This window comes from Artemia franciscana, unplaced genomic scaffold (assembly GCF_032884065.1).
Source record: "Artemia franciscana unplaced genomic scaffold, ASM3288406v1 PGA_scaffold_30, whole genome shotgun sequence".
NCBI classification, from domain to species: domain Eukaryota; kingdom Metazoa; phylum Arthropoda; class Branchiopoda; order Anostraca; family Artemiidae; genus Artemia; species Artemia franciscana.
The window spans coordinates 2,026,789-2,047,051 of NW_027062662.1; the positions used below are offsets into that span (position 1 = coordinate 2,026,789).

The 20,263-nt window shown below is 36.8% G+C and overlaps 1 protein-coding gene across 1 annotated transcript in view; it reads left to right on the forward strand.

Annotated features, from left to right (window-relative positions):
- Positions 1-20,263, forward strand: part of LOC136041588 (T-complex protein 1 subunit zeta-like) — a 53,775-nt gene that overhangs the window by 13,459 nt on the left and 20,053 nt on the right. Inside the window, exons 3-6 of the mRNA XM_065726284.1 lie at positions 7,246-7,419; positions 11,457-11,671; positions 15,750-15,912; positions 18,743-18,922. Coding sequence (XP_065582356.1) covers positions 7,246-7,419; positions 11,457-11,671; positions 15,750-15,912; positions 18,743-18,922 — 732 coding nt within the window. The remainder of the gene's footprint in view (positions 1-7,245; positions 7,420-11,456; positions 11,672-15,749; positions 15,913-18,742; positions 18,923-20,263) is intronic.

Sequence of the window (20,263 nt, forward strand, 5' to 3'; positions counted from 1 at the left end):
AAGACCTAGTGTCATGAATGCTGTGAGTTTTTCTTGATTTTAGTGTCAAGCTTGTACCGTGTTTCAAACGCCAAAACCTGAAATGGCAAGTAATTGGTTTTAAAAGAAGAAAAGAAGAAATCAATTGCTAAAAAATTTATATTATTGATTTCATTTATTTTCTGAGTGAAAGGAATTAAAGCTCTTGCTACTCCTTTTGTTTGAGAAGTATTCTTTTGCTTTTTCATATAAGTTTATTGCGTGGTTAGAGTTTCTGGAATTTCCCTCTCCTGAACTCAATGTTTCCTAGCTTTTCTAGCCCCCTCAGGGAAGGGGGCCAATCATCTAATTGCTTATCAGAAGCGGATATTCCTATTGTTATATCTCCAATATCCAATGATGATAGCCTGAATGAAACCATGATTACTGTCTCTGAGTCACCAATCTCTGAAACTGATAACCTGCTAAATGAGGATTTTCAGACAGTGGGCCGAAAACAGAAACGAAAAAAGCCTTCTTTGAGTCCTCCTGAAATAAATAGACTCTCAAACTCAGTCCCAGCTGTGGAGATAAAGGACAAACCCATTATCCTTTTTACTCCAACAGTAAAAGATCAATCTTTCTCTATCAAAAATATTACTAATATTAGAATGAATCTTTTCAAAGCTTTTAGATGCAGCTTCACTGTGAATGTGAACAGAGATGGTTCACTAACGGTTATGTTTCTAGACAGAAAGGAAGCCTGCAAAGCACTTAGCCTACATAAAATTGGCAATATCCCTGTTACACCTGAATGGTGGAAACCAACCCTGAAAAATTCTCAGAAAATAGTACTGTACAACATACCATTGGAACTGTCAAATGATGACTTGAAAGATGGTCTTATGAACAATAAGGGGGAAATGCTGGAGGTTCTGGATGTTCATCGTATGGGCAAGCTAGATTCTAAGGGAACAAGAAGTAGTAAGAGTGTCCTCTTTATCTTACCTGCTAGTTCCCAATTTGACCCGGTTTTCCTTTTTGGTCAGCAAAAAGCTCATAAAATATACCAAGAAAAACCTCTTCAATGCTCAAAATGTTTTAAGCTTGGTCACTCATCTAAGTATTGTTCTTCTTCTGAACCAGGGTGCCCTAATTGCCTTGGTAATCACTCCTTGTCTACAGAAAGTAGATGCACTGAAGTGCCTAAATGTACAAACTGTGATGGTAGACTTCAATCAACAGATCACAATTCATGTCCTAAACATGTTCAACGAGCTAAAGTTTTAAGGATTGCTCTTCAAGAAAATGTCCCTTTCCCGATAGCTGCAATGGAGCTGGCCAAGCTCTCCAAAGTACCATCAGGTCCAAGAGTTAATGAGGCCAAGGAAGTGAATTTAGCCCTTCCTCAAAAACCCTGGCTACAGGTCCACAAGAACAACCAAAATCAGGCACTCATACCTCCTACTGAGACTTCTTACCCTCTGTTGGCTAATGAGCATCCCAAGGGGGCTGAAGCTAGTCCATCCCTCAACAATCCTAAAACTAATCCTAAATCTTGGTCTGAAAGAGTGGCAGCTTTTCCTAATATTTCTACTCAAGCCATCACTATGCAAGATAGAGTTGGACCTCATATTACTAATTTAATTAAATATGTTGCATCAGTGGACCTAATCTTACAATCAAATATGGCTAAAGATAAAAAAGCCAGTATAACAAAAGAAATTGCAGAACACTACTTTTCCAATTCTATTTTCAATGAAATAGGAACAGAAATATCATCCATTCTCTCAAAGTATCATGCATGTCACCTATTCAACCCTTCCTATGTTAACTAAGCTGCAGATCCTACAATGGAATTGCGTCTATTTAAATTCAAATAAACTTGCTGATCTTATCCAATGTGAATTATTTGTCTACAAGAGACTAATCTTCATCAGTACAAGAAAATCAAAATGCCTGGGTACAAGTGCTACAGGAAATATAGATCAACTAACAGAAAGGGAGGGGGCGTGGCAATCTTTGTTCATGTTTCTTTCCAACACTCCCCTCAACCCTTAACTATCTACAGGGATGAAATAGATGTTGTAGGTATAATAATTACCTTAGCCAATGGTAACCATCTTGCCATAAAATCCTTTTATAATCCATGTGGGAGTAAGGACATCCAAAGTATCTTGGAAGCAGAATTATCAGGTAATAATACCTTTATTTTTGGTGATTTTAATGCCCATAGTCCTCTCTGGGAACAATCAGCTGGTAGCAACAAAGCAGGAAGAGGAATAGAGTACATATTGTCCAATTTTCCTGACACCTTGATTTTCACTCCATTTGACTTTCAGACCAGGTATAATATTTCTTCTAACTCTTTCTCAACTATAGATTTGCTTCTAGGTCCTTCTTCATATTATGATTTAGTTCAGATGGTAAAGGTGTCGTCTCTTCAATCTGATCATTGTGCAATTCTTACATCATTTCAAGATTTATGCTACACTCCCAAACCCTACGTCCCTACATTTATTAACTCCAAAGGTAATTGGTCCCTTTTTCGTGAGATATTAAATGAAGTAGATTTTTCCTTTGTTTCTCCTAATTCTGATATTAATGCCATTGAGTCTAATTTGAGATCAATCCTGCTGGAGTCAGCTAAATTGGCAATTCCAATGACTAGGGTGCATTTTTACAATGGCTCCAAAAGACCCAAGAATTGGTGGAATGATGAGTGTAGGGTTGCAGTTCTGGCAAAAAGAAAGGCTCGTAAAATGTTTCAAAAGCACCCATCTCAGTCAACAGCAATCTCTTATAAGCATTCATATGCTAAGGTGAAACCAATTTGTAGGAGAGCTAAACAGAGTACATGGCTGAATTTCAGCTCAAGTATCAGTTTTAGAACCCCAATTTCAAAGGTCCATAATTTCTTTAGCCAACTAAATAGTGAAAAGCAGCCTAATGATGACCGTAGATATGATATCATTCAGGATGGATATCCAATTGTCTCAGATAAAAAGGAGGCAGATCTGTTTACAGATATTTTTAAAAATGATTGCTCAGATTTTCATCCCATCCGACCTCCTTTTTGTAATCTCCCTCTTACCTGTTCTTATAAGGGTACTCTGATGAAACCTTTTTCCCAAGATGGATTTTGTGTAGCACTTAATTCTCTTAAGATCAAGTCTTCCCCAGGTTATGATGGTATTTATATGAAGTGGATTCTTGAGTCCCCAAAGGTGGTTCATACAGCCCTCTTAAGTCTTTATAATCTTATTTGGTCAAGTCAAAAGTTCCCAGATGCTTGGAAGATTGTTCAGGTATTCCCAGCTTTAAAAACCTTCTTATTCATCTAATGATCTTAAGTCTTACCGTCCTATATCGGTATTACCTTCCTTTAGTAAAGTTCTGGAAAGGCCTGTCTTATCAAGAATTGAGTGGTTTGCTGAAGTCAACAATCTCTTTCCTAGTGAACAAACAGGTTTCAGAAAAGGACATAGCTCTTTAGACAACATTACCCGGCTAGAAATTGATGTTTGTAACTCTCTTAAAATAAGACATGTCACAATGGCTGTTCTATTTGACTGGTCGAATGCCTATGGAAATGTAGTTCACAATAAATTATTGGAAATCCTAATAAATCTTGACTTCCCGTATCCTTTTATAAGTTATAAAGTCTTTTCTAACTGATAGATATTTTTACGTTCAAGTAAATCAGTCTAGAGGTGAGCAATGTCCCATTACGAGAGGACTTCCTCAAGGTGCAATATTTAGCCCTCCTCTATTCAACTTGTATGTTTCTGAAATTCAAGTATCTCATGCATCATTTGGCCTTTATGCAGATGATTTGATCATTTAGAAGTCGGGAAGGGATATTAGCCTTCTTCAAAACCTTATTCAACAGGATATAAGTTTAGTCCAGAGATTCTCTTTAGCATTTGGCTTCCCAATCTCAATCAGTAAAACTAAAGCCATTATATTTACTAATGGTACTCTAGATCCTCCTAATCCACTGACAATTTTCTCAAGGGAGATCCCATATTGCAATTCAGTGAAGTTACTTGGTTTATTAATGGATTCTAAAATGCAGTGGCATGAACATATTAATTCTTTGAAATCTCTGATTATTCAGAGACTTTGTATTCTAAAAAGACTTGCTGGAAGTAAGTGGGGATGTCACCCAAAAATTATTTTGGATTTTTACAAATTATATATTCGTTCAAATATAGAATATGGGATTCAAATTTTTTCAGCTCGTCCTCCATCTTCATTCAAAATCCTTGAATCTTTACAAAATTCTGCTATTCGAATAGCTTTGGGTGTGCATAAGCATACTCCTCTGTCAAAGTTAAGAATACTGTCGGGATTGGTGTCCCTAAGCGAAAGAGTATCTAGTCGAAGAATAAAATATTTCTCGCAAATCCAGGCTTATGGAGCCAAGCATGCTGTATATGCACATACCTTTGCTGAGAAGTCAGCCTGTCCCAATGCCCATTCATCATGGAATCAGTTTCAACTGGAGGTCCCAAACAGGAATCAACATTCGCTTTATGCATATCCCTTTACTGAGTCCCCCCCATGGGAAATGAGTCCTCCAATCTGTCAAGTAGAACTTATCTCTATTAGTAAAGATTTGATTCCTAATTACGAGATCCAGACTATTTTGGCTGAACACATCTCAAAGGCTTACCCCAACTATAGAAAAATATATACAGATGTATCTGTCCAGAGGGAAAGAGCTGGAGCAGGAGCATGTATCCCATCTCTGAATTTGAACATTTATTCTCCCCTCCCATTGGGATCTTCTATCTTGTCTGCTGAATTATGTGCCATCCGCCTGGCCTTGGATGCACTTATAAATTATAACATGGAATCTGAAAATATACTCTCTCTCTCCGACTCTAAATCAGCATTACTACTGATCCAAAATATTAATAGAATTGCTAATGACAAAGATTTATATAATATTAGAAGACAGCTTCTTAATCTTAAGATCAAAGAAAATGAAATTTATTTATAACATGTTCCTAGTCATAAAGGCATCAAATATAATGATATGGCTGATTCTCTAGCAGCAAAGGCTTCCATGTTATTTCCTAGTCCTTCCTCTGACCTCAATTCACGAGATATTATCAGGTAAAGATCCAAAGCTAATCACAGTAAATTAATGTTATCTCCATTTCATACAAGATTGAATACGGTGCTATATTACCGGCTGAAATCAGGTGCCCTACTTCTAAATAGCTTGTTATTTAATTGGAAGCTACATCATTCCCCTTTATGCCGAATCTGCTTTTCAGCAGAGGAAACAATCCAGCATATTTTATTTGATTGTCAGGCTCAGAGTGAGGAGACTGTTGCTCTTAAGCGTTTCTGCTCCTTGGCTAAGATTCCAAATACTTATACAGCTATCCTGGATTCTAACCTGCCATGGGAAATTGATCGTAAGATATTTAAGGCAGCAATTGATACCTTAAAGAAGAGAAATATTGTTTAATAAAGATTAAAGCTTGAAGAAGTCTATTTTTAAAGGGACGCGATTTATCCATAGTTTTTGATTGTGCAGAAGAGAGCGGGAATGAGTAGGAAGAGCCGTATTGGTACCGGCCGGCCTAGTGCCTTAAACTGCTGGGGACAGGTAGTTCAGGTACTCGCACTTCCCACAATCAATAACAGTGTATTATTGTTCATAATCGTATATATCCATTGTTTGCAGACTGGAGGAGAATAGCGCTTCCAGTAGCTAGTTTTTCTGGAGAAGAAGTCAAAGAGGTGAAAGGACTTGTTGTTAGTCCATATACCTCCCTACAATTTTTGGAACTTGAACTGGAAAAGCTGGAAAGAAAATTCGTATTAATGCTAAGAAAAAATGCCACCCAAAAACACCTAACTCTAGATAGCGTTGGTAGTTCTTTTTTGTCAAAACTAACGCCAGTTTCCACTTTTGTAAGTCACCGTTTTAGTTTTTAAAAACTAACTAAACAAACAAAACTACTAGACTAAGTCCGTTTTTTCTTAATAAATTAGGTTTCCTTGAAAAAAGAAGAAATTCTGTCTCAGGTACTTACTGTATTGCTTTTTTCGTGTAGTTAACACTTGAAACTAGAGTTTAGTGCTATTATTTAGTTGGTTTAAATTGGTTTAAACCAATTTAAATTAAATTAGTTTAATGCTATTAAGTACTTACTGTATTGTAAGTACTGTATTAAGTACTATTAAGTACTTAATGCTATTAGGTACTTACTGTATTGCTTTTTTCGTGTAGTTAACACTTGAAACTAGAGTTTAATGCTATTTTTTAGTTGGTCTAAATTTGTTTAAACCAATTTAAATTACATTGGTTTAATGCTATTAAGTCTTAGCTGAGTGGATTGGTGTGCTGGATTCAGGATCCTTTGTCCGAGAGGGCAAGGGTTCGAATCCTAGTGTACCCAATTATTTTGGTGTGGGAAGGGGGTCAGTGGCGTGACTCTCTGTAAGCTCAGCCAGCGTCGACCCAGCTCTAAATGGGTACCTGGAGAAATCTGGGAATGGTAAACAGGAAGGGTGTGTGAAAGCACAGGATGGTTGTCCCCCCATTGCATTTTCTGGCTGAAGGGCCACGAAACGGAGGTTAGCACCGTCGGTAGGGACTTTGAAGTCCAATACCGTATTTTTTACCTTTACTTTACCTAGTTATTTATAACTTTTGCTAGATTCACGCCTTAGTCTTATGAAAAGAATATATTAATTAAACAAAACAAAAAAAAGAGACAAACAACCCCAAAACATGGCATGATCTTGATGGAAATCTCGCAATAAGATTCAACGAGAGCCTTAAAGCCACAATCAGCAAAAAAAACGGAGTTTCTATAGTTATCCTATAAATATTTTTATAACTGTCATAACTATATTATTGTGCTATATTGATAGCTGTATTTCTATAGTTACTTTATACAGATATCTTACTAGGTTGTTAGCTAGCGCTGCAATTTGGAAAGTAACTAATTTTCTAAGCTTCCATCTTTTCTATTGATGCCTTAAATCTTGATTCTGATTAGTCACTCACATATTTTATTCTTGAAAGTTGAACTATGTTCAAGTATAAGTTTTATGAACTGCATACATAATTGGTGCCTGCCCTTTTGGATTTTTATCTGCCCTTTTCTGCTAAGATCTAAATTATAGGAGAAGTCAATTTAAGCTGCTAAAAATTTATGAACAGTCTGTTTTCTAAGAATTAATATAATCACAAAAATTCGGAAGTGCCTTTTTTATGATTAAAAGTTATTTTTTCCTAAGGACCTATTATTTTTCTAGGGTGTTCATCCTCGTTTAGTAGCTGAAGGGTTTGACCTAGCCAGGGATAAGGTACTGGAGATACTGGAAAAAATCAAAATACAATGGGAAGCAAATAGGGAAAACTTAATTAGTGTGGCCAGAACTTCACTTCGAACCAAAGTTCACCCACAACTAGCTGATCTATTGACCGAGGTAGGTATATAAAACAGATTTCCGTTCCCAATTTGCATCTTTGTTTTTCAGTTTTTTGTTGCCAGTTTGGGTCCTATTATAATTTTAATGTACAAAACGTACATAGAATTGACAAGATTTAAAGCTTGTGGGTAAATTATAGGTGTGAGCTGAAAGGCTATGGAATGCACCATCGCTATGAAATAAGTTGTGATAGTTTCTTTGTCAGTTTGGAAAAGCTTCTTTCCTTCCCAATTCTTCAATAGAGGGAAACGCTGGAAGTTATGATGCTTTGATTCAGGTATGGAACAAGTTCCAAAGCTGCCAGTAGCAGAATTCCAAAAGCTGCCGACACCTTAGCAGCATAACTTGTGGTTTGGCCGCTTTTCTTTGAACAAAAAAGTTTTTTACATGTAAAAATGGGTCTAGACAAAATCTGCCAACAAATTTGAAAACTACCTATTAGCATTGCTACTTTGCCACCCTACTTTTTGCAAGGTGGTTTGGGTTCAATATAATATAGCCTACTCAAAATAAACCATCAACTGCAACATTGGTCATTACAGAATTACCATCAAAAAGCCCACAAATTTAAACAAATGCTCAACATCCGCAAGGCTATGGCCGGGGGCGTTGTGGGGGGGGGGGGTAGATGCCCCCCAAGAACATGGAGAAAAAATTATTATTTATCCCATGCCCCTTGACTATCTGGATATGGACCTCTCTTGGCTCCCCCCCCCACCACCAATAAAAATACTGAAGATTTGCCCCTGGTTTTGGCTTTTTTTTTTGGTGGGGGAGGGGCTAAAATCGTTTGTAGCTTCCGTAATTTATGTTGCTTGGAACAACAATTGCTGCTGTTTCTATTGTGAAAACTACCAAACCTATAAAGAGTTATTAAGAATAAAAAGGCATGCTGATTTTCAGAATCGTTCTGGTACGTGACTATGTCCATCCTCACCGTACTTGTGTAACCTAATGTGCATCAAATAGTTCTAACTAAATGTCAAATGACTTCTATTTTTCGAGTAACTTTCATGGGTTTTAGGGGTAATGGTTCTAAAATTGGGAGAAGCTTGACGAAACTATTCCAAATCACTTTAATTCATTGGTTGTGATATTTTGTAAAGAGGTTATTGTTTCAAAAGGTTTGTTATTCAAACTTTTCTTTGAACCAAAAGGACCTCGTTGTCAGGAAATCCTTGAAAAAACGCTTCGCAATGTATTTACATCCAGATATGTGTCAAATGTATACTCAAGGTTGGTCTCTCTCATACCTGATAAAGATTTCGAATAGGAAACATCTTCGGAAATTGTACGAATTGAGTACTACTACAAAAACTCGTTTGTATTTATATTTTTTTATATTTTTTTTTCTGGGAAATCAAACTAAAAGCAGTGTAATTAACAATGACCGCAAGGTAAAAAAAAAAGAATTTAGTAGGAAGAAACGCACTCAACCACAACAGGGTCGGTTGACTTCAAGGTGATAAAGTTTAGCTGATAGGTGACAAATTTCTGGCAGTAAAATTTCTTAAGGTAAATGAAAACATTATGCTTACATACGTGAGAATTTGCTTTGGGGAGAAGATTCGAAAAATAGGAATATCCACAGTAGCTAAATTAAAATTATGGGAAATTGTATTCCATATATATGATTCGTCCTAGCTCATAGGTTACCTCTGATCTGTGACAAGATATTAAGTAGGCATGCAATTTTTTCCATCCTTTAAATCAGGCGTATACACAGGAAGGGGGGTGGAGGTTTGCTGCTTGTTCTCCCCACCTGAATCCAATATATTATGGTTTCCTTTATAAGTTCCTATCATTTCCACGTAAGTTTTCTGTCAATTTTTTTCTGTCCCTCTCCCCCCAATCCTCCCTTAAGTCAAATCTACCCTCCCCCGCAGACTTTACCACTTCAGTACAGTTTTTTTCTGTGTCGCCCTTTTATTTTTAGTGTTATTTCAAATGGAATTTTATTAAAAATGGGGGTTGTTTCGAGAGGAACAAGAAGATTTACATGTTTTGTTCCTGATTGCGATATCAAATTTTTATCCACTACAGCTAATATAGTCAATTCAAAGAGGGTCAAAAATATTCCACCATTTCAAAAATTGTCCAGATTTTTTTCCACATTTTGTTTTTTACTAGTGCTACACTTACAACGTCTAGACGCCTGGCAATGTAAAAAATGTACAAGTGACGTTGCCTGTAGCAATGAAGAGAGATCTGTACACAGTGCTTAATGAGAATTTTTCTAGCAGCTCTTACTACTACTTAACAACCCCTTACATCACCAAGCCATATACACAGCTGCGCATGCCCCCTATCCATCTAAATCTTTTCAAAAGCGTCACCCTTTGTCTTCTCCCATGTACTTCCAATTTTCTTTAGGTCCTTCCTTATTACTTCTCCATCCCATTTGGGGGCGATAAGCTTTTCGTTTGGCCTCGAATAGATGGCTGTAAATCTCAGTGTGTGTGACTCTGTCATCCTTAATCTGCAAAGAGTTTCCTAGCCATCTTAACCTTTCTTTCATTATAGCCTTAGAAAGTGTGATTGACCCATATTTTTCGTACATCTTACTGTTTGATAGACAGTCAGTCAAATGAGCACCTACTACTATTCTTGGCGATTCCTTTGGAAAACTATAAACAAGTCTTCTTCAGACTCTTGAAACTATATACAAGTCTTCTTTAGACTCTTGAAACACCCATGCTTCAGAGCCATGCTCGGCCACAGTACTGACCATGGCTTCCAACATTCTAATCTTAACTCGAAGCAGACTTTCATAATTAACTTGCTCTACCTTGGTTTTTGATCTCCAGCCTTTGTCGTATAACAAGATATTCTCTGTCCTTTTTTTCTTATCTTTATATACTATTTGCTTTCAATTAATGGCTTATTCTGAAAGTCTTCTTCAGACTCTTGAAACTATAAACAAGTCTTCTTCAGACTCTTGAAACACCCATGCTTCAGAGCCATGCTCGGCCATAGTACTGACCATGGCTTCCAATATTCTAATCTTAACTCGAAGCAGACTTCGAGTCTTGCCCTTAGTCATAATTAACTTGCTCTACCTTGGTTTTTGATCTCCAGCCTTTGTCGTATAACAAGAAATTCTCTGTCCCTTTTTTCTTTTCTTTTTATACTATTTGCTTTCAATTAATGGCTTATTCTGAAAGTCTTCTTCAGACTCTTGAAACTATAAACAAGTCTTCTTCAGACTCTTGAAACACCCATGCTTCAGAGCCATGCTCGGCCATAGTACTGACCATGGCTTCCAATATTCTAATCTTAACTCGAAGCAGACTTCGAGTCTTTCCCTTAATCATAATAAACTTGCTCTACCCTGGTTTTTGATCACCAGCCTTTGTCGTATAACAAGATATTCTCTGTCCTTTTTTCTTTTCTTTTTATACTATATTTTTTCAATTTCTGGCTCATGTAAATTGTGCTCCCTTTGCAGAAACTGACGAAGCGAAAACGTTGTTTTTTCAACAATATGGCATCTGTTTCAAACACCTAAATTACACTATGTAGTCTTGCCTTTAAGTTAATTATTTATCAGAGAAAAACTTCTCGTTATGTCTGCTGTACACATTTGGTTTTTTGTTAGTAAGAAAAGAAAAGCAATTAACATGATATACTAAGTTCTCATTTTGTTGCTTTCTCCCAATTTTCTCTTCTTTATTTGTCCTTTTGTTTTTTCTTGCTTTCATTCACAAATCAACATCTTTAATTCTTTGCCGAAATTCCCCCCAAGAAAACTGAGCAGAATAAGTGAATCACGGAACTAAAATAATTATCACTTGAACTTTCTCCTTAATACTTTGGATATTTCTGTATTTCTAGAATAGCTACCTCTACCAACAGAAGGGTAGAGGGTAACTCATTCCATTTATTACTGGATAAAAGATAAATATCAATTTTAGATGCAATCAGTTGTCTAAAGACTATGTACATGCTTTTTTTTCTGTGTTGCGTGATGGGGTAGGAATTTGGCTGCACCAGAATATACGCCATCCATTCTAGTCTGTTATTGTTCCTTTAAGGTATGTGTTGATGCAGTTCTTGCTATCAAAGAAGTAGATAAGCCAATTGACTTGCATATGATTGAGATAATGGAAATGCAACACAGAACTGAGCTGGATACTCAATTAGTTCGTGGATTGGTTCTAGATCATGGAGCTAGGCATCCAGATATGCCAAAGCGTGTGGAAAATGCATATATCCTCACCTGTAATGTGTCACTTGAATATGAAAAAACGTGAGTTTTTATTTGTTTTCACCTATATTAGGCTGAATTAAACTTTACTCAAAAAACCCTTGTTTTGGCCACCACATTTCTAGGGTCCTAATTCCCTGGAGATAATACACACTTCTATTGTGCCAGAGTTTACTAAAAGGTACCAGAGTAAACCAGGTGTACAGAGTTCTCCAGTTTAGTGCACTAGGGTACATTCAGGCAGTGTTTTTGGATATCCCCCACCCCCAATTCTTCTCAATTCTAAAACCCAGGAATTTCATAAAATATCACAAAATCTTTTCCGATTGACTGGGGCTAGGGGCTGTGGGCCCTCTTTCCTGTAGAAGTATAATCGGACACCCATTATTTGTTCTTGACATCTTTGACAAATTGCCTGTTTTCTAAATTGACTGAATGTTTGTATTTTGAATATTTGTATACTGCAAACTGTAATTTGGTAATGAGTATACATATTATTTTTTAGAATAAGTTTTGTCATTTATTGTTCATTTTTGCTGACCAGAATCCTAAATACTACGGAAAAAATTAGTAAATTCCTTCTAGTAAGAGTCCATTTTGGTTTTCGATGCAAGAAGTGCTAGAAAATCGCAAATACATTTATTCGAAAATACATTTGTTAAAAATATTTAGTACAAAATATAGATAATATACAGTATATAATTAACAAACAAATACAACGTAGAGACAATAGGGAAAATTTTTTCAAGACAATGGAAATGTTACAACCCGCCTGTGCCGGGGGCACAGGCGGGATATATAAATGACGACCGGGACACAGGGATTGTTCGAATAGAAATTACAGACCGGGACCCAGGGAATATAAATGACGACCGGGACACTCAAAGAGAAATTACAAACTGGGACACCGGGACACAAATGACGACCGGGACACAGGGAATATAAATGACGACCGGGACACATCATTAAAATAATGAGGTATAGATCTGAATACGGATTGTTTTTCCCATGGACAATTATATGTTTCATTTTCAAGAGTCAGTAAACCTGACAATCTATTTATATGCATAGACAATGGGACAGCGAAGAATGTTGTATATTCGCATGTTTTACGTAGTTAAAAACATATATATATATATCTATCTCTGTTCACAGGTGGGACACAGGGACACAACTACAATGGTGCGTAACTAATATGGCGCGTAACGACTTACGCGCGCGGGGGGGGGGGGCTTGGAGGGCGCGAAGCGCCCCACAAACTAGGTGTTGGGGTGGCGTGAAGCGCCACCCCAACAGCTAGTATATATATATATATTTATATATAAACGAAAGGAAACGAAATACGAATCAATAACCCAGACGGTAGTCTGATAAAAGCCTCGGAAGTCAACAAATACTTTACTCAGATTTGCACTACCCACCCAACCGTAAGTGATGAACAAATGTGTGACATCATTAACAGCAATAGTTCTGATGAAATTGTAGAGGTGTCAGAAATGGCAGTTCACTATGCAATTGGACGACTACGTAACAACTGTGCCTCATACCCAGGTGAAATTACTGAAAGAGTACTCACCTTTCTTAGCCAAGCCTATTGCATCAGTGATAAACCAATGTTTCTCAGAACAATCATTTTCGAAGATGTGGAAAGCTGCATATGTCCGTGTTATACCGAAAGTCAAGACACCCGAGTCCTGCGACCAACTGAGACCAATATCGATAACTCCTAACTTAGCAAAAGTAGCTGAGGGTTTTATCTACCGTTTAGAACCAATAGAACTACCAATTTAGAACAAATTGCACCTGCAATCGATCCGTACCAATATGGTTGCATACGAGGCAGTAGCACCTCAATATATCTAGTGCGAATGTATCACTTAATCGTCCAGTGGTTGGACACTTCTAATAGGACTGTCGACTTATTTCTGGCGGACTACCGAAAAGCATTCGACCTTATCAAACAAATGACTGCATTAACTAATCTGAAAGAAATGGGAGCTAAAACACAAATACTACTATTAGTAAGAGAATTTTTACAAGGGAGACGGCAATCAGTTTACCCTTTGTTTGCAGAAGATACCTGCTCTGAGTGGTCAGAATTAACCTGTGGATGCCCCCAAGGAACGAAATTAGCTGCTCTTTTATTTCTTGCCGTCATCAACCCTATCCTTGCAGAATTTGACGAGCGTTTCAAGTTTGTTGATGACTTATCTGCACTTCTCAAATATATGGTCGGAAATGCAGTAACAAAGCAGCAGTCTGACCCGACTTTCTTCTCAGACTTCATCAACCAGATTTACGATTTAATCCATTCAAGCGAGATATCACTATCCCAGATGCTCTGTTTCCAATTGTTTCCTCTGCAACAATCCTAGGCGTAACATTTACAAGTGACTGCTGGTTTAAGCTGCATGTAGACAATATTGTGTACAAGGGTCACTATTCAATCCAGAGTTTAACAAGTATGCGCAGATTAGGCTTCTCTGATCGTCAGCTCCTGCTGGCGTATACAACCTACATCAGGCCATTCCTCGAGTATTGCTGTCCCGTTTGGGGTCCCTAAACTCAGAACATAGCTTACATGGCAGATGAACTAGAACATGTCCAAAAACGCGCTACTAGAATAATACTTGGACCGAGTTTTAGCAGCTACGAAAGTGCCCTTGAGCTCTTGAATTTGCCCACCTTATTCGACCGAAGACATGAGCTGATAAGGAAATTTGGGAAATCACTATTAACAAACGAGAAGCACCGATCCATACTTCCACCATCCGCATCAATCAGCAGACATACTAGGCATTACAACAAACTAGAACCATTCAAGTGCCGTACAAACAAAGTTTCCCTTTTTTTTAATTTTTAACTAGGATACAAGAAACCTCTATTTTTTCTTCTTTGTTTAATAAAGGATTATTGACTTTGGTTTCATGACCTAATTTATTACTTTTGCTAATCAAATTTACGATTCTGAAACCCAAGTAATTTTTTATTAGCATATGCTACGAGCGAAAAACACGATTTGAGTTTGAGATGTAAAACCCTCTTTTCTGAACAAAGTGACATAAAAACCATTTTGTTATGAATGTATATGTTACCGTGAATGTCTGAAATTCTTGTTTTCTGCTTGGATTCAATTAGCTTTGGAACTCGTTTTTTTTTCAGTCTTACGCAAACTATGATGGCAAAAGTTAAAGTTAGGTTAGGCAATGTTAATTTAGGTTAGGTTAAATTTGGTTATCAATATCAGAAATGGATTAAAAACCTAACTTATCCTAGCCCAACATAACCAAATCTAACCTAACCTGTTATCATCAAGCCTTGCATTAAACTGAAAAAGTTGACTGGCAACCGTGATTAAATCCAAGGAAAAAAAGCTATTTCGGACATTCACCGGTGAATGTCGAATTTAACGAATTTCGGACATTCACAGTAACATATACATTACAAACATTTTTTCTTAGCTAGATCGAGTAAAGAATGAACCCCAGGGAATCAGGCAGAAAACTCATGAAAGGCTACTTAATTATCCAGAGTAGCAACTTTTCAAAAGATGCGTATGTTACATTATCTTGTCAAAACTTGAGACACTGACGATTCAAATAGTGCAGTTTTCATTTCGATTTGACACCGTTTTCGTGGGTTATAGGCTGCATTTCTAAATTCCCATAAATTTGTTTTCGCCGTTAACTTCACCATTAAGATTAATCGAAATCGCGGTAAACATTCCTGAATGAGCTTCAACTGCGATTTTTTTTCACATGGTAATTTTTTTCTTGATCAAAAAGTATTGTTAAGTTTTCGGTTTCTATGAGCTGAACTTTGTTTTTTGGTCCTTTGCTGCTGGGTTGCTTCATTGCTAGCAATAACGCACATACGTATATAATTTTATTGTTGTAAAACTAGCATAGATTATGATACATGATATTTAGTTTGGGTGATATTCCTGTTTTTCCTAAATGGTGGTCAATCATTGGGGGGTACACCTCATGGTGCGGATATGTTGTATTATCATTAAAGAAAGCAGTTCTTTCCTTTTTGGACACCGCCTCTACCTTTTTTCAAATCTTTGCTACCACTTCCTAATATTGTACATGGTTTTACTTTGTATCTTTTTTGTCAGGGAGGTGAATGCAGGGTTTTTCTACAAGTCCGCTGCTGAAAGAGAGAAGCTAGTCCAATCTGAAAGAGTTTTTATTGAACATCGTGTTCAAAAAATTATCGACTTGAAGAAAAAAGTGTGTGGAGATGATCCTAAAAAAGGTTTCGTTGTTATAAACCAGAAGGTAAGGCCCAAAAACTAGTGACTATGTATCTGTAAAAAAAACAGAACTCCTATATACCCTTGTATCCATCCTGCCAGTCATCGGTTTAAATTAACATTACATGATTAAATTGTTATGTCCTGTAGTGGCGCAGTTGGTTAATCTTAACTTGGTAATACAGGATCCAGAGATCGAACCTTGCTGTAGCAACAAACTGCAAGGCCGACGCAGGGACCTTAGTAGTCAAGAAGGGTCGTTAATCCAACTTCTTACTTATCACCCAGGAAAAAGCCATGTACCTCTTTAGCCGTATCTAGTAAAGAACGAACCGCAGTTACAACTGACGTCGTCATTTACAGTCGACTCTCGAAAACTCGGGCTTCGATAACTCGAAATTCTCGGTAAATCGATTTATCTGCCTTAGAAAAGCCCCCCTCAAATCCCTTGGAAGAACCTGTCTAAGTCAAAGGAAAACCATTCATAACGTGAAATAATTTTACTGTTATATTTTCCTCTAGCAGTCAAAGTGACCTGAAAATTACCTCTCCAACTCGAAATTCAGTAGATAAGTCGTCGTTTAATTTTCACTTTTCCTCCACAAGTCGAAGTTCACCTCTGGGGCATCTCGAAGTTTTTAGTAACGGACCCTGTTAGTCTAAACCCCGGTATGCAGGTTGCAACGTGTAAACTTCGATATGTACTAATTGTGTTTAACATATTTTTGTTTCTGTTAATGTTCAGGTGTGCATTTCCTAGCAAGCTAAATTTGTTATTGACATTTGAAAGTCAAGTCTTGATATGTCAAGTTTATAATTCACTACTAAAATTATTCTTAACTTTGTAGTGGCTGAAGGGGGTAAATGTTTCGAGTTTGTACCTCTGCAACTTGGATTTTCATTTGGCTTACCTCTATAAATCAAATTTTATGTTGAATAACCTCTATGCGTCAAACTATGCATAAGTTGAACTATACGTAACTTGAAGAAAAATCGTGGTTCCATGAATTTTGAGTTAGCACAAGTCGATTGTAGTTTTTCTATAACGTCTCTCATGGTCGTAATCCTCGACTTTGACATCATTCATCATCTTGTATATGAAAATACAGTGTTGCCAAAAAATGTATTTTACCTTTAACATTATGTTTTGGTACTTGCAAAGGCACTAGCTATAGTAATTACCTTTCAAACGAACCCTTAAACAGCTCTCCTTGATATTTAAATGCTCTGCTAGCAGCGGAGAAGGAAAAAGAAGAGGGAACGTCAGTGCTACCCATGCAAAAAAGGGATTTTACTTGTTGTTTATGCCAGGATACTGTAAATTTTCTTCATAGGGTTTTTGACCATGGCGATTCCAATGGTGTACTTTTTGTTTCGATCCGACATCATTTTTTGGCGTTTAAGGCTATTTTTAGAAATTCTCGTAAATTTGTTTTTGAATTTGGTTCAAGACCTAATCCGGATAATAGTAGCCATTCCTGAATTAGTCACAAATAACAATTATATGACGGTCGTGGTCCGTCGTTTACTAGGTTGCAACTACTGCTGTAGTCATAATTATTTTCAGTTCCAGAATTTGTATGAGGGTATACGGACTGCATACAGTTCTGTCACCCCTTTGACTTCAAAATGACACTAGCAATCCTTCTTTGTCATCTTCTCCTCCCTTCTTTTTTGATTTGTGGGAAGTGCGAGTACTTGAGCTGCCTATCCCCAGCAGTTTAAGGCCTAGAGGCCGGCTTATACCAATACGGCTCTTCCTCGCTCTCTTCTGCACAGTACATCTTCATTAATGAACCAACTCATTTTCCATTGTCTTTTTCATAATTTGGATCATCACACTATAAATTGGCCTTTCAGTATTAGGAGGCATTTGTAAGCTAATGATGGAGTCAAATATTTCTGCAATCTTTAGGTTTTTGCAAATTATCTCAATCTTATTAGTTTCTGGTGCAAGTATAATGCAATCAAAAAGATGTGTTGGGGAGTTTCCACTTTTGTTAAACACCACCTGCATGGTAATTTTTTTTTATTTTTGGCTAGTATGGGTTGCGGTTCGTCGTTTACTAGGTTGCAGCTACTGCTGCAGTCATAGCCTGAAATTAATTATATAGATTTGAATGAAGGAAAGGGACGATGAAAGTGAAGATGTTGGATTTCATAATTCCAGCCTGGAGGTGGGACCACCTTAATCTATTTTGCAGTTTGAAATATTACCTAGCTTGTTCTTAGCCATTTGTAATGGTTCGGCCAATTCTGAAGTCTTGTTGGTATTATTTTTCATTGAAAACTTCGTATTGTAACCGTTTAAGGCCAAATTGATTTGTTTCTTGTAAAAGAAACAAATGGGAAGATTAAAACACAAATGCAATAGCTGTTTCAGTTTTAGCCTACCAATCATTATGAAAAACATCGTCACTATCCCATTTATGCTGATCTGTGTTTGTAGTTTGGGTTGTTTTTTTTTTCGTTTTCCCAATCTGACTTAAAAAGGAACTAGAAAATTTGCTATTAAATGGTTCTCTTTTTTAATTTTATCTTGGAATATCCCTTAAATGTACACATTTGAGTCGAAAAAAATTTTGAAAAATAAAAATAAAAATGGGTCGTCTGGTCATTCTACAACACGCTCTTCCCTGATATATGTTGACAAGCTGGGTATAAGGTAGAGGAGTATAAGGCTATAGGACCGGTTGAAGTCGATGGTCTTATCATTTTGTTACACTTTCTCCATTTATATTTTCAAAGATACTTGAACAAAAATACTTGAAAAAATATACTTGAACAAAAATTTAAATGTGATCTTTGAAAATACTTCTGTAAAGTTTTTAGAATGTATTGTACCTTATTTTTAGGGAATTGACCCCAACTCACTAGATATGCTTGCTAAGGCAGGTATCATGGCCTTGAGACGAGCAAAGCGAAGAAACATGGAACGACTCAGTCTGGCATGTGGAGGGGAAGCTGTCAACTCCGTAGATGAATTGACTCCCGAGTGTCTAGGCTTCGCTGGAGAAATTTATGAACATGTCCTGGTAATTTATTGGTTTTGATTGAATATTTTTTTACCTAATGATTTATGTTGCTCAAGCCTGCTCCCCCAGGGACTAGATAGTTGGGTATACCTGAGGAAAATCCTGGGACTACTTTCTCTATGGCTCTTCGAATTTTCTTTTACATATCAAGATATGAAAACCTGGAAGGGTTGGCCTAGATTTTTCTTTTGGAGCTTCAGATTTAGGCACTTGTAGGAAAATTAATTTTTTGGGGGAGGGGGCTATGTTTAGAAATTTAGAAATGTATTAGAAATGGGTTGCCTTAAAAATTTAAGAAATTAGTTTGAAACTGTAGAAGTCTTGGAATTTGATTTTTGCTTCTTCTTTTGTGCCCCTCCCCCCTTTTGTCTCTGCTAGGTACGTACCTGATTAGACCCCTCTTGATAAAATCTAGAAGTCGCAAGTTTAAATGTGATATTAGGATGTCCACTCAAGAGAATGGTAATACACCTTACACCACCTCATCCGTATTTGAAATGTCATTCATCATTGATCAAAATTTTTCTGTGATAATTTTTATTAAATTAAAAGTATGTGTTAGATACGTATCTGGTTGTGTTTTGAGATAAATTACTGAGCGTTATGAACATGATTTTTGGAAAAGGGGAAGTACCTGTTTATTTTAGGAAAACTAATTAAATCCCTTTACAAAAATGTGACAAGAGTGTGTGGTAATTATAGAGGCATTAGCTTGTTTCTGTAGTAGGCAAATTAATTAGTATAAGATAAAAATTTCAGAGTAGAACAGTGTAGTTTCTGGAAGGGACAAGAATATGTCAGCCAAGTTGTCACTCTTAGATTAAAAATTGAGAAGTGCCTCAGTCATCAGACCTCTTTAGTTCTCAGTTTTATAGATTATGGACAAGCGTCTGATTCAGCCGGTATAAGAGCTTTAGCGAAGGTCCTATTCTTGTATAGTATTAATTTAAAGAACTTTTTCCACAAAACAAGCTTTTAAAAGAAAGTTAAGAGCTCCATTAAGCCAAAAACGAGTAGGAATGAAGTCAAATAATCTTGCAAGTGTAAGACTACCACAAATCACAATTAATAAATGAAACTCAAAACAAACAGAAATTACAGTAAATAGCCGAGTAAGAATATATCAGCCAAATTGTCACTCTTAGATTAAAAATTGAGAAGTGCCTCAGTCATCAGGCCTCTTTAGTTCTCAGTTTTATAGATTATGGACAAGCGTCTGATTCAGCCGGTATAAGAGCTTTAGTGAAGGTCCTATTCTTGTATGGTATTAATTTAAAAAACTTTTCCCACAAAACATGCTTTTAAAAGAAAGTTAAGAGCTCCATTAAGCCAAAAACGAGT